Source organism: Prionailurus bengalensis, chromosome C1, assembly GCF_016509475.1.
Source record: "Prionailurus bengalensis isolate Pbe53 chromosome C1, Fcat_Pben_1.1_paternal_pri, whole genome shotgun sequence".
In the NCBI taxonomy this organism is placed as follows: Eukaryota; Metazoa; Chordata; class Mammalia; order Carnivora; family Felidae; genus Prionailurus; species Prionailurus bengalensis.
Genome location: NC_057345.1, coordinates 152,446,494 through 152,462,021, shown reverse-complemented (window position 1 = coordinate 152,462,021; position 15,528 = coordinate 152,446,494). Strand labels below are relative to the sequence as shown.

General features: G+C 36.6%; 1 protein-coding gene across 3 annotated transcripts in view; it reads left to right on the top strand.

Annotated features, from left to right (window-relative positions):
* The window catches only part of KCNH7 (potassium voltage-gated channel subfamily H member 7), a 484,953-nt gene that overhangs the window by 406,306 nt on the left and 63,119 nt on the right, over window positions 1–15,528 (top strand). For all 3 annotated transcript variants that reach the window (XM_043576908.1, XM_043576909.1, XM_043576907.1), the window contains one exon: window positions 421–846. In XM_043576908.1, the coding sequence (XP_043432843.1) occupies window positions 421–846 (426 nt within the window). The remainder of the gene's footprint in view (window positions 1–420; window positions 847–15,528) is intronic.

Below are 15,528 nucleotides of genomic sequence, written 5' to 3'. Positions count from 1 at the left end.
CTGTTTCTATTCATTACAGACAATCCTTTCTAAGACTTGAAAACTGAATTACTCGTGTATCAGTCTGATTTTATGATTTTCTAAAAACGGGTATGTGTTTTTATTTCTGAGTAGTAGTATGTTTCAAAGGAACCCGTAACCATTCCTTGCTATCAGAGTGACAATATCCATTACTTTTCAGTGCAAATCATGTTTAGCAAGAAATACCAATGGAGTTTTCTGGGGTCAAATATGCCACATAGTGGGGGGGTGGGTATTTGGGTTTGTTTCAATGTACGTGTTTTTCTTACTTACACACTTCACAATTACATGCATTCTTCCTAATCGATTTTGACATATAATTACCTTAATATTTTTATAGGTTAAGAGGTTACATAATGACATTTTTATATACTGTGTAATGTTCTCTTCTGTGTTCAGGTTCTCTCTTTAGGAGCAGATGTCCTGCCAGAATATAAACTCCAGACACCACGTATCAACAAGTTTACAATACTGCACTACAGCCCCTTCAAGGCAGTCTGGGACTGGCTTATTCTGCTGTTGGTCATATATACTGCTATATTCACGCCCTACTCTGCAGCCTTTCTCCTCAATGACCGAGAAGAACAGAAAAGACGAGAATGCGGCTACTCTTGTAGCCCTTTGAATGTGGTGGACTTGATTGTGGATATTATGTTCATCATAGATATTCTAATAAACTTCAGAACCACATATGTAAATCAGAATGAAGAAGTGGTAAGTGACCCGGCCAAAATAGCAATACATTACTTCAAAGGCTGGTTCCTGATCGACATGGTGGCAGCAATTCCTTTTGACTTGCTGATTTTTGGATCTGGTTCTGATGAGGTAAGAGCTGCTTAAGAGTCTTATTTTCTGAAAAATCACAATTACCAAAGTGCATCTATCTTGACTGCCAAAAAACCACAAGTGGTTGCTTTACAAACGTCCTATATCTCAGAGATGAAATTCACTTCATTGGAAATGCTATAAAATGAAATGGAACAATTTTGCCAGTGCAAACAATTCACAGTTCTCTCTTTTTCTACTAAGAGATACTAAAGACTATTTATCTTTTAACCAAGAAAACAGACTGTAGGAAAAGTGTTTCATAACACATAACACATTTCCAGAATGTAAAGTCTCTACATGTTAACTTCATGGGTATAAAGTCTCTTTCTTTCTTAACTCATAATTGCAGTTTGAGACAGCCAGAGCTTAGTTTATGTTCAAATTATGTAGAAGAGGCATCTCCTGAAATGTCGTGTTCAAAACTCTTTCTCTTAAATAATATCTATGTTGGAAAATACTTCTGTGTCCCCAATATCTTATAAAGTTGGAAACTTCAAGGAAATCTGACAAATACATGTACAGTGTGCATTTTCTGGAGAGAGTACATAACTTTAATCAGATTCTCAAAAGATTCTTTGATCCAAAAGAAGTTCTCCTAATGTCCCCTCCACTTAATTGCCACTGATTTTTATTGTAAATAAGTTTCCTGGGTTCTGCCATGGAAGGATTTACAGAAGATGTGAAAGTAATTCTAAGGGAATGGCTTGGGAAAGATAACCTCAATGTGGGGGCTCATGAGTGGTTCAGTCAGTTAAGTGTCAGACTCTAGATTTCGGCTCAGGGCATGACCTTTCAGTTTGTGAGTTCAAGCCCCTCATCGGGTCTCATGCTGGCAGTTTGGAGCCTGCTTGAGATTCTCTCTCTCTCTCTCTCCCTCCCTCCCTCCCTCCCTCCCTCCCTTCCTGCCCCTCCCAGGTCATTCTCTCTCTCTCTCTCCCTCCCTCCCTCCCTCCCTCCCTCCCTTCCTGCCCCTCCCAGGTCATTCTCTCTCTCTCTCTCTCTCTCTCTCTCTCTCTCTCTCTCTCAAAGTAAATAAATAAACTTAAAAAAGATAACCTCAGTGTGTTGAATTTTTAAAATTCAGGGTAAACCGCATCTTTTCTTTTTTTTTTTTCAAGAGGAGATCAAATATCAAAAATGCCTCTGCAGATGTTTGCTCCCTGACCGATTAAGGAATCCTCCTCTGCCAAGAGGAACAATTGCTTTAGAAGTAAATTCTGTCCTACAGACCCTGCCTGTCAAACTCTGAGCAGTTAAGAGCAGGGCAATGAAGCAATATATCTTTCCTGGTTCTACAAACCTCACACAAAGCCTCAAGCCTGACTCTCCTCCTCTGTAAGGATGATATTACCCCCCCCTTACATTGTTTTATTTATTTATTTTTAATTTGAGGATCTAGGGAGATAATACATGTGAAACTCTTAGAAATATACTCAAAAAAAAGTTAGCTGCTCTTAAACCAGTTGAATTTTTCATGTCAGATACTCCTAACTTTGGTTGTTAAGTAAGAGGGAAGAAAGTGAAATACTTCTTTATAGATATTTATCTTTATGAGTTTCTTACAATGGGTGAGCCATGTACTTAAACCAAATATGTTCTTATTGGTAAACAATAGAATAAAATCTCACTCTTCCAAACTTTAAAATATGTACACCAACAGCAAATTAAATTTCAACTTGGTGAAATAGAAGAATGGATGAACAAATAAATAAGTAAATAGGATTGTTAAGAGTAGTTGCTTTACTGATGAGATTTAATCCATAATAATCAAACCAGTGAGTATTTGGATATGCTGATTATGACCATGAAGGTAGAATTTCTAGGATGCAGCATTTGACTTGTTTAATCCCATTACTATATCACTTGAAAATAATAAAGTTAACCTATGCAATTTAGATAATCACTATTTTAGGCAAGAGTTTAAGAGAGCTGAAACAGGAGAAAATTTATGTGATTCACATTAGTAGAGGATGAAATAGTCTCTGGAAAAAAATGGTCTCCGGGCCACATTTCCCATATATCATCAAGGAAAAAGTGAAGTTTGCCTAAAGAAAATGCCAGTTCTCCACTCCTGTGTACTGTCATGGCTTCCCCCATGTTCCCAAAGCTGCCTCTCATTTTTTTTATTTTTTTATTTTTATTTTTTATTTTTTTTTTTATTTTTGGGACAGAGAGAGACAGAGCATGAACGGGGGAGGGGCAGAGAGAGAGGGAGACACACAATCGGAAACAGGCTCCAGGCTCCGAGCCATCAGCCCAGAGCCTGACGCGGGGCTCAAACTCCCGGACCGCGAGATCGTGACCTGGCTGAAGTCGGACGCTTAACCGACTGCGCCACCCAGGTGCCCCAACCTCTCATTTTTTAAGATGTGATCTGATAGGTGAAGAGCTCTGACTTTGGACTCAGACAGACCTGGGTTTGGTTTTCGTCTGTGCCACTTACTTGCTATAGTTTGGCAAGATACTTAGTTTATTAAGATTTCATTTATTTTTCTGTAAAATCGTGAAAGGTAGGCTCTTGTGATTTTTTAAAAATAAAGCAGCAAAGCAGCATATGAGGCACCTAGGTGGCTCAGTCCATTAAGTGTCTGACTTTGGCTCAGGTCATGATGTCACTGTTAATGGGGTTGAGCCCCACATCAGGCTCTGTACTGACAGCTCAGAGCCTGGGGCCTGCTTTGAATTCTATGTCTCCCTCTCTCTCTGGCCTTTCCCCACTCATACTGTCTCTCTCTGTCTCTCAAAAGAAAATGAATAAATGTTAAAAAGTTTTTTAATAAAAAAAAATAAAAACAGCATATAGGAAGAGACTAACCCAGTACTCGGTACATAATATGTGCTTGCCAAAGGTTACTCCTCTTCTTCCCATCCCTTTGGATTAAAGTCTGTGTTTCTTTTTTTTTTTTTTTTTCTGAAATTTATTGACAAATTGGTTTCCATACATCACCCAGTGTTCATCCCAAAAGGTGCCCTCCTCAATACCCATCACCCACCCTCTCCTCCCTCCCACCCCCCATCAACCCTCAGTTTGTTCTCAGTTTTTAACAGTCTCTTATGCTTTGGCTCTCTCCCATTCTAACCTCTTTTTTTTTTTTTTTTTTCCTTCCCCTCCCCCATGGGTTCCTGTTAAGTTTCTCAGGATCCACATAAGAGTGAAACCATATGGTATCTGTCTTTCTCTGTATGGCTTATTTCACTTAGCATCACACTCTCCAGTTCCATCCACGTTGCTACAAAAGGCCATATTTCATTTTTTCTCATTGCCATGTAATATTCCATTGTGTATATAAACCACAATTTCTTTATCCATTCATCAGTTGATGGACATTTAGGCTCTTTCCATAATTTGGCTATTGTTGAGAGTGCTGCTATGAACATTGGGGTACAAGTGGCCCTATGCATCAGTGCTCCTGTATCCCTTGGATAAATTCCTAGCAGTGCTATTGCTGGGTCATAGGGTAGGTCTATTTTTAATTTTCTGAGGAACCTCCACACTGCTTTCCAGAGCGGCTGCACCAATTTGCATTCCCACCAACAGTGCAAGAGGGTTCCCGTTTCTCCACATCCTCTCCAGCATCTATAGTCTCCTGATTTGTTCATTTTGGCCACTCTGACTGGCGTGAGGTGATACCTGAGTGTGGTTTTGATTTGTATTTCCCTGATAAGGAGCGACGCTGAACATCTTTTCATGTGCCTGTTGGCCATCCGGATGTCTTCTTTAGAGAAGTGTCTATTCATGTTTTCTGCCCATTTCTTCACTGGGTTATTTGTTTTTCGGGTGTGGAGTTTGGTGAGCTCTTTATAGATTTTGGATACTAGCCCTTTGTCTGATACGTCATTTGCGAATATCTTTTCCCATTCCGTTGGTTGCCTTTTAGTTTTGTTGGTTGTTTCCTTTGCTGTGCAGAAGCTTTTTATCTTCATAAGGTCCCAGTAATTCACTTTTGCTTTTAATTCCCTTGCCTTTGGGGATGTGTCGAGTAAGAGATTGCTACGGCTGAGGTCAGAGAGGTCTTTTCCTGCTTTCTCCTCTAAGGTTTTGATGGTTTCCTGTCTCACATTTAGGTCCTTTATCCATTTTGAGTTTATTTTTGTGAATGGTGTGAGAAAGTGGTCTAGTTTCAACCTTCTGCATGTTGCTGTCCAGTTCTCCCAGCACCATTTGTTAAAGAGGCTGTCTTTTTTCCATTGGATGTTCTTTCCTGCTTTGTCAAAGATGAGTTGGCCATACGTTTGTGGGTCTAGTTCTGGGGTTTCTATTCTATTCCATTGGTCTATGTGTCTGTTTTGGTGCCAATACCATGCTGTCTTGATGATGACAGCTTTGTAGTAGAGGCTAAAGTCTGGGATTGTGATGCCTCCTGCTTTGGTCTTCTTCTTCAAAATTCCTTTGGCTATTCGGGGCCTTTTGTGGTTCCATATGAATTTTAGGATTGCTTGTTCTAGTTTCGAGAAGAATGCTGGTGCAATTTTGATTGGGATTGCATTGAATGTGTAGATAGCTTTGGGTAGTATTGACATTTTGACAATATTTATTTTTCCAATCCATGAGCAGGGAATGTCTTTCCATTTCTTTAAATCTTCTTCAATTTCCTTCAGAAGCTTTCTATAGTTTTCAGCATACAGATCCTTTACATCTTTGGTTAGATTTATTCCTAGGTATTTCATGCTTCTTGGTGCAATTGTGAATGGGATCAGTTTCTTTATTTGTCTTTCTGTTGCTTCATTGTTAGTGTATAAGAATGCAACTGATTTCTGTACATTGATTTTGTATCCTGCAACTTTGCTGAATTCCTGTATCAGTTCTAGCAGACTTTTGGTGGAGTCTATCGGATTTTCCATGTATAATATCATGTCATCTGCAAAAAGCGAAAGCTTGACTTCATCTTTGCCAATTTTGATGCCTTTGATTTCCTTTTGTTGTCTGATTGCTGATGCTAGAACTTCCAGCACTATGTTAAACAGCAGCGGTGAGAGTGGGCATCCTTGTCGTGTTCCTGATCTCAGGGAAAAAGCTTTCAGTTTTTCCCCGTTGAGGATGATGTTAGCTGTGGGCTTTTCATAAATGGCTTTTATGATCTTTAAGTATGTTCCTTCTATCCCGACTTTCTCAAGGGTTTTTATTAAGAAAGGGTGCTGGATTTTGTCAAAGGCCTTTTCTGCATCGATTGACAGGATCATATGGTTCTTCTCTCTTTTTTTGTTAATGTGATGTATCACGTTGATTGATTTGCGAATGTTGAACCAGCCCTGCATCCCAGGAATGAATCCCACTTGATCATGGTGAATAATTCTTTTTATATGCCGTTGAATTCGATTTGCTAGTATCTTATTGAGAATTTTTGCATCCATATTCATCAGGGATATTGGCCTGTAGTTCTCTTTTTTTACTGGGTCTCTGTCTGGTTTAGGAATCAAAGTAATACTGGCTTCATAGAATGAGTCTGGAAGTTTTCCTTCCCTTTCTATTTCTTGGAATAGCTTGAGAAGGATAGGTATTATCTCTGCTTTAAACGTCTGGTAGAACTCCCCTGGGAAGCCATCTGGTCCTGGACTCTTATTTGTTGGGAGATTTTTGATAACCGATTCAATTTCTTCGCTGGTTATGGGTCTGTTCAAGCTTTCTATTTCCTCCTGATTGAGTTTTGGAAGCGTGTGGGTGTTCAGGAATTCGTCCATTTCTTCTAGGTTGTCCAATTTGTTGGCATATAAGTTTTCATAGTATTCCCTGATAATTGTTTGTATCTCTGAGGGATTGGTTGTAATCATTCCATTTTCATTCATGATTTTATCTATTTGGGTCATCTCCCTTTTCTTTTTGAGAAGCCTGGCTAGAGGTTTGTCAATTTTGTTTATTTTTTCAAAAAACCAACTCTTGGTTTCGTTGATCTGCTCTACAGTTTTTTTAGTTTCTATATTGTTTATTTCTGCTCTGATCTTTATTATTTCTCTTCTTCTGCTGGGCTTAGGCTGCCTTTGCTGTTCTGCTTCTAGTTCCTTTAGGTGTGCTGTTAGATTTTGTATTTGGGATTTTTCTTGTTTCTTGAGATAGGCCTGGATTGCAATGTATTTTCCTCTCAGGACTGCAAAGTCTGTGTTTCTTAATGAAGTCTTCCTTACATTTTACTTACATTTTACTTACACATTACCACAGTAATCTGCAAATACTTTAATAAGGCATTTATTCAACAAATATTTATTATCTGTGATCATATAATAGTATTAGATTAGCTAGCTGCATGTAGGAAACCTGAAGAAATGGGAGACAGAAAGAAAATATTTTGAGGACAGTTACTGGATTGCAAAGCACAGGAACATGAGGCATATTGTGAGGAAAGTACGTGGGCATCAAAGGTAGCAAGTGCAGGGATGGGTCTGGAAGGGGGTTAAGGGTATCAGCTCTTGGGCTGAGTCAGCTATGAGAGGTAATAATAATACCTGTGATGGATTGGACTACTTCATACATTTTTCAAGAGTAATAAAGAAGATACTTCTTTTATATACAAACTATAGTATATAATTGTAATGAAACTCTTAATCAGGCTTTTCAGTACATAATGATATTTCAGAATAATACTTTTCCAAAAGTGTATAATGTCATGTCATAATAGTATTAAAAATATACAGCATTCATTTTTGTTTCTTGCAAAGAAGAAGAAGAAGAAAAAAAAGAAGAAGAAAAAGAAAAGTGCTTCCAGAGAAAATAGCTCTTATATTCAAAGGAACTATTTTTGGACATTTCATCATATAAGTATAGAATAAAAAAGACTTTTGGGGATTTTTGACCCCAAATTAAGTGACAAATCCTAAAATCATTAGGCTAGAGGTCACTCTGATGAGAATTATCCAGTGCAATGTTTTTCAAACTGGAGTATCACTGAGGTGCCTGAGAGAGTTGGACTGAGTTCAGAGGCCCTCAAGAGTTGACATCAAGACAGACTGATAAGACTCAGAGCCATCCATCTCCACTAAAAAGGATTGGCTTGATTTTATATGCTTTACCAGTTAGAATTTCATGTAGTTTTTTGACATATTTGAATGAGAATTGACTTAATTCATTTTTCCATTCCCAGAAAGTGTTATGGTAGCCTCCACTCAGGTGGGTTCATTCATTCTATAAGCATTTATTAAGAACAAACTATGTGCCAACAGGCTAGATCCTGTATTTACACAAACAAAACAAAACAAAACAAAAACAGTAAGACAAGATCCCATTGTCTGGGAGCTTGCAGTCTAGAATGGGGAGCAGTGGATAAGCAGCTGGAGTACTATCTGATAAATGCTTTCATAATGTTAGGTACAGGAGGACATATGAGCATGGAAGGAAGGGTTCCTGATTGCCAGTAGAAGTTTTTCAGGTAGAAAGTTTAGGAAAGCCAAGCCAGTTACAGAGGAAGCCCACTAGAAGCATGGAGCTATAAAGCGTCGGTTCCCAATCTTATCAGAACCAATATAAGAAATATTTTATAATGCCCCCTTTTACTATTATTCAATAAGAGTCATAGATAGTATAGCCTTCTTATACATATAATTTCACAAATACAAAATTTAATGTCCACCCTTAATATAAAGAAGAAATAAATGTTCATAAAATACCTAGTTGAATATGTTAATGTTTCAGATAGGTCTACATTAAATGATATAATGGAGTTGGCAGATGCTTGTACTTAGTTATAATGAGGAAGTTCATATTTGAGCAATAAATTAAACATTAAACTGAACATTATTGGTTTATTTTATATTTTCATCTTAACATAAGGGTTGAATATATATGTATGTGTTTATATAGGTTTTTATGTGTATACATACATATATGCAGGTAGATACGTATATACATGCATATACTAACATACCTAGAAATCTCAGGACTGTGAGATAGACTCCTAGTGCTCATAGACTGTATATGCACAGTATATGTATATGCACAGTACACACGTACTACAAGACCTGATATCATTGAAGATGTAATTTCCTGAAATAGCAAACACCTGTTAATGAAGGTCCAAACTGGACTAGTTCATTATCTCTCAGTTTACATGGTAGCTAAATTCCTGGATATTTTCACGAATGTTAAAATGTGCAAAAGTGAATATCTGTTATATTAAAACCCAGTGACGCTTAGTAAATAAATTTCATTTTTGCCCATACAAATGACTGTGATACATTGAAAAATTATATAGGACACAGAAGATTTTTGCTGTTGTTGGAGACCACTGTAGGCATTCCCGGACTTCTACTACCTCACTCAACTAGGAAGTAAGGAAAAATTCAAGAAGATGGTGTCAAATACTGTAAATGTATAAAGTAGGCTAAAGGCTGAAAACAAGTCACTGGGTGTGTCAATTCAGTATGCATTGGTAGCAAATGGATCAGATACTGGTCACAAGCCAAACTGAAGTATCTTCAGAAATTAACAGGCAGGGAGTAGGACTCCCTCCTGCTGGAATCTTGGTAATAAAGAGAAGAGGAAAGAGCGGTGTTAGAAGGTTGCACATGGTGAAGGAAGAGGCTATTTTGTTTTTCCTCTTAAGAACTTTGTGAACTGACAAGAAAATAGCCATGTAGTGCAGTGCGACTTCAGTGGGTAGCTAATTTGGATGGGGAAATTAGGAAAGACCTTTGGGGAGGTGCCGTTTGAGTTGAGACTTGATCCAAAGAAACGAGCTTCGTGAAAACACATGCAGAGCATTTCAAGCAGAAGAAAACACTAATGAAAATGAACTGGGGAACAAGCTTGGTGTGTTAGGATAGAAACAAGGCCAGTGGCAGCTAGGCTGAAACATTGAGTGCTAAGATATGAGAATGCAGAGACAGGGACCAAATCACAAGGAGCAGTGACATTTGATATTTATTCTGGCTGCAGTGGAGCCTTCTGAGTTGGAATAATATGATATAATGGACAGTTTTAAAGACCTCATGGTGGATGTCTGCAGAAAGTTTAGTCAGGGTAGAAGCAGAGGAATGATATTAGAGCTTTTGCTATAATGGGACATTATATAAGGGTATAATATATATAATATATATATAAGGACATATATATAAGGGACAAAACAACAAGGGTTTGCACCACATGGTGGCAATAGAGGTGAAGAGATGTAAATACATTTGGAAAATGGTAGAAGAGCTGTTAGGGCTTGTTGATGGACTAAATTTTGCTGGAGTAAGAAAAAAAAAGCAGAATTAATGATGGTTCAAAGATTTTGTTGTTTCTTTCTTCTTGTTTGAAATATTTTGGAGGATGGAGACTACGTAAGCAACTTTTATAGGTGGCCACTTATGTATCCAAATGGGAAAAGCCTGGGGAGAAGAAGGTGCGTTATGGGGTAGAAATTCCCGTTTGAACCATGTGAAGTTTGAGATGCCTATCAGTCATCCGAGTACAGATGGCATGTAGGCAAGTCGAGGACTCCATGAGCATCTAGAAGATATATATGTGAATATAAGAAAAAGAAGTGAGATCCATTAAATTACACATAAATTAGATGAAATCATGGTAAAGATTGGTTTAGATCAGTGTTTCTCCATCAGGACCATGCACTGATTTCTGTGTGGGTCTTATAAAAAAGTTTGTAGATTCATATTGGGTAGGTCTAAAGTAAAGCCTTGAAACCTGCATTTTTAAAAATGGCAGGAACGATTCTGCTGTTTAGATATCCAAGAACTGGTGGCCTCATCTGGGACAAAGAGGAAGTCCAGGAGAGGGCTTTCATGTGCTCATAGGTGAACATTTCTACGAAATGAAGACATAAATAATCAACTGAAGGAGTGTTTTAAGACTAAATATAAGAACAGTCATGATTTCGTAATTGCTTAATTCTAGCTGAATTATTAAAATGTTGTTTTCTATGCATCACAGCATCTTGGATAACCTTAGAGAAAACAATTTTGTCAATGTCAATTAAACATTAATGTCTTTCTTGCCAATTTCTCTAAGTGGTAAGCGACTGTGACACTTCAGTTTCATTTACATTCAACTCTGAAGAAGGAAACCTTTACAAATTTTGGATCTATATTATTTTAGCTATAATACATACATGCTAGCAATGCTGAGGACAGTTTGACATATACATTTTTACTGAAGCAGATACATGAGCAGAATTGCTCACTTTTTCAAAACAACCATTTAATCTTTTTAAATGTTAAAAAAATGTTTAAGAAAGGAATACTAACAATAACTTGGTTTGCCTGTGTCATTAATATCTTCCTGATGTCAGTGCCATCCAGTCGGACCCAGGAAGGAAGGGATTCTCTATTTCTTAATTTTTACATCGTCAAGTATGATGCCATCCATAGAAAATTATCTCAATATCACTGATGCAAGAGAATAACACTATTGGCTCAGTCTCCAAAAAGTCAACTTTTCATTATCTGCCTCAAGTGTTCCCATATTTTGCTTATCTGTGGCAAATCTTAGTTTCAGATAGATCAACTGTTAGAATCTGGAGGACTCTCTTTAGCTACACACTTCATTAACCTCTTCCTTTCCTGAAAATTGGTGTTCTTTTGATTCATCACTTGCTTTGTCAACCTCTCTCCATTCCCACTTTACTGTTATTTTTCATGAATCCTGAATGCAGGCAAGGTGTTTGAAACCTAAGTATTTACAGTGCTCTTTGGGGGAAATTTTAATAGAAAAGAGGAGTTTCTACTCACATTGGTATGTTTGCTTCATTAGTCTGTTAGATGCATCATAGAATGGATACAAGGAAAAACTTAGGAAGTATCTGTATAGCAATTCTGATCATCTTGTCAGCATTCTTTCTGAACCTGATTTCTACAGTAGTTACCATTAGTTTGTTAGAAGTGAATTGCTAAAACATTAGACACACTCATGTTCAAATTTAAATAAAAAAATACATTATGAAGACCTGTATACATAATATATTTCTACACATAAAGTGACTGCATCTCTCTTTAGATAGTTCTTTGGGAGTTAAGGCAGATGTCTTCATTGGCATGTATTTGAGGCTGTCGGTCATGCCTGCCGAAATTTGTGGCATGACAAGTGAGAGACACAGGATCCCTAGTGCAGTAATTTTTGAACCAAGGAAAGATAAGAACATTCCATCAAAAAATATATTTTGCACTAAGTTGATCATTTATTCATCATGTATATGTCATCTATTGTCTACAATTTGCTAGAGATGATATAAGTTTCAATTTGTGGTTATATATTTCTCAAAACAAGTCAAATTTCCATTTTAAAAATACAACATCCATAATTTTTTATTCATTGTAACATATCTTACTGCTGTCTTAAAATCACTTGATGACCAGTTTTCCATGTTATTGTAACTAAAGAAAGGGAAAGTGAGTTCCAACTGCAGCAAAAATAGAATGTTAATTATAAACAAAATAAGTATAAAAGCATCTTGACAGTAAAGGTTGTTAAATATTAGAGTGACTGTCCCAGACAGGTTGTAAAACCTTCTGTTTGAAAGCCACAGTTTGTGCAGAGATTTGTGAGGTTTGGGTACGAATAAGGAAAGGATAAGCTAGGTGATTTCCTTAAGGTTTTTTACATATTCAAATATGGCTTTTTTTATTGTATTAGTGAATGTGTCCTTAGAAATATTGAAAAAATGTGGCTCAAGCTGAAGGAACTTGAAACTAGCTTCAATATTACTGGGTTTTATTGGATAAGTAATTCATGGAATGGTGTATACAAGTACCAAGGCTTAGGAGGGAATTGAAATGAAATCTAAAGCAAAACAGGAATGCAGAGTTATGAAATGTATTACTCACTAAGTGTTCCCATTTCTCCACTTGAACCCAAATATTTCTTGACAAACAGAACAGAATGATGGATTAAGTAGAGATTTTCAACGATGATTCATTCTTTCAGTCCTGTAGACAACACTGAAGATCACATACTTATATTTCCTCATTTATAAAAGAATAATTCTGTCCACTGACTACAGGCGAAAGTTGTGAAGAGTAAGCCTCTGAAATAAAGTATTTTACACGTAAGATTCTTGAAAGCGCTCACTTAAAAAAGGTAGAATTATTTTGAAAAATTATTGAGCATAAGACTTTCTCGTATTGAGGAGGCTTTCCCAGTTTGACTGTAGCCAAATTTATTCTTGAGTAGAGAATTGTTGGACACTAGCAAGAAATCCCCTATTCTAATTTCAGGTCTTTAAAATGAATCCCACTTACACTGAGAGAGATTATTGCCTGAACCATTTGAAAATATCTTGAGTCTGGGTCTGGTATCTAACATGTTTACAAAATTTCAATTGCTTAGAGGATATATTTTTAAATTCAGTTTCATTAAGAAAGTCATCCGTAATAACGGAGACTAACTTCTACCTCAGTATAAGAAAGTATCCAGGGCTTTAATAAACTATGGATGTGGGTAGGTCTTTAAAAAAATTTAAATTGGATGATATGCTTCAGCCACCCAAAAATGTCAATAATTTGAAATTCCAGGGGAAAAATCATTTTACATTTAAAAAGTTCTGACAAAATACATTAAAAATACAAGTCTTAAACAAGTACACTTTCTTTACGTGGCATTCAGGCAAAGAGTTTGAAATACCATTCAGTCACAGTGAAAGGAGTTCTGAAGTGGCATAGGTACTGATGAGGCAGAGACATGACTTATTAGAGTTCATTATGTCTCTTTTGCTGCAATCCATGGGCATGACCAAAAAACAAAGTACCTTGCTTCCATCTACTTACTACCAAGTCGCTCACCTCTTTCTCCATCTTATTTATTGTCATGATATCTTTGTAGTGCATAATCACACATACCTCTTGTGAGCTCTTATGCTTGGTTAGTCTACCCAAAGTAGCAAAAAGCAGACAATATTTTTTCTGAGACCAGTGGAAAGTTAAAAAATAATACCTAAGATTCTTTGTACCTCTACTGTTTTTTTTTAATTGTTGCGATAAGTGTAAGGATGGATTTATTTCTATTTTCAAAAATTAGAAAAAAAACACAAAATAAATTTACATAGTATGGCTGAGTATTACATGAAATTAGATATATGGTCAGAGAAACATGTATGCCAAAAACATTCCCTTCAGCCATGTTCTGATGTTAACACAGCTATAAGGTAGATGTGGGTCTCATTTTTCATTTGTGCATAAGACGGAGATAGTACATTGAAGTAAACAAAGGGACAAATAGTCGCCAACAAATCAGCAAGAGGAAACTGATCATTCTTTAGTCTTTGCTCTCTGAGATTTTGCTGTAGTTGTTTTTCCTTTGTGTAAAATGGGAAAACCCCTTTAAATCTTTAAAGAGAAATTTAAAGAAGAAGAAAAGTGTTGTTGCAGTCTCGTGTCATCTATCTACAAGATAGGCTGCACACAACAGTAGCTAAGGAAGAAAGCCCAGGTGTGTTAGCAGCCTCTTGATAACAATACAAATAAGATCAAGTCATTTGTTACATTGCCAAACAACATATGTAGTTATGCTTGGGTACATCTTATGGAATCACAAGAGAATGGCTTTGACTGTTGAAGTCCATTTTCATTCATCCTCAGAAGCAACTGAAAGATAAAACAACTGCTTAGAAATTTCTCCCTCTTTTCTCTCCCTCTTCTTTTCTCTCTCTTCTTCCCTCCCTCTCTCCCCATCTCCCTCTCTCTACCCTTGCAGTCATTTAGTATCATGTCAGTTGGTTTGAGACTTCATTGTGTACCATATTTGTTAAGCTTTTTTTTTTTTGTCCAGAAAAGATGTTATTTGTGTGTTGTTATATAAATTATATTCACTTATCTGCTTAGAGAACTTACTGTCATTTAGGTTTTGCCTTATTTTGATATAATCCTAGAAGAAACATCAGATGTTTCTTTGAAGGGAGAGAAAAAGGAGGAAGCTGGCCTACACAGCAAATGGATTATATAACATCATTTTTGCTTTACTATCTTGGCAGCCAAAAGAGTCATTAGTACTTATTATCACAAGATGTTATTAAAACATCTCATTTGTTTTGAAGCATTTCACTTCATTAACCAAATACCTTAGAGAATTTTCATTATATTTCACTTATTTTGAGGTTGAGAGAAAATTTTTCTTCCAAAGAAAAGAAGTTTTAAGCAATAATTTTCAATATTTCTGATTTCTCAACACAAGTAAATAGGTAACAGAGCATGGAGGAAATATAAACACACAAACAAGCTATGAAGTGTAGAAAGAGACACGTTGAACCAGTGATTCCTGCTACTAAAGTCCAAGCAATCAGTGCATGTAGATGATGTTTTTGTCTTTAAAATTCCCACCCATTTCCTGAGGATGCCAAGACCAGTGTTGGAAAAGCCTCCATTTGGAATTCTAGATATCGAAGTAATGCATTTGGAAAATGTATGTATCCATCCATTTTACAATATAATGTTCCCACTTACTGATAGAAACTAAAGCTTATGAGATATTTAAATAAGAACAAAAAGCTACTATTTACTGGGCATTACCTACAAACCTATGAGGAGGCATTATTATGCTCATTTACAGATGAAAAATTTGAGGTCTAGAGATGAAGTAAACAACTTCTCCAAGATGATAGATGGGTATGGATACAGAATTCATACATCCATTTGTTCGTTCCAAAGTCCCAATATGTAACTGATCAGCTAAAACAGACACATGAAAAGATGCTCTACATCACTCATCATTAGGGAAATACAAATCAAAACTTCAGAGATACTGCCTCACACCTGTCAGAATGGCTA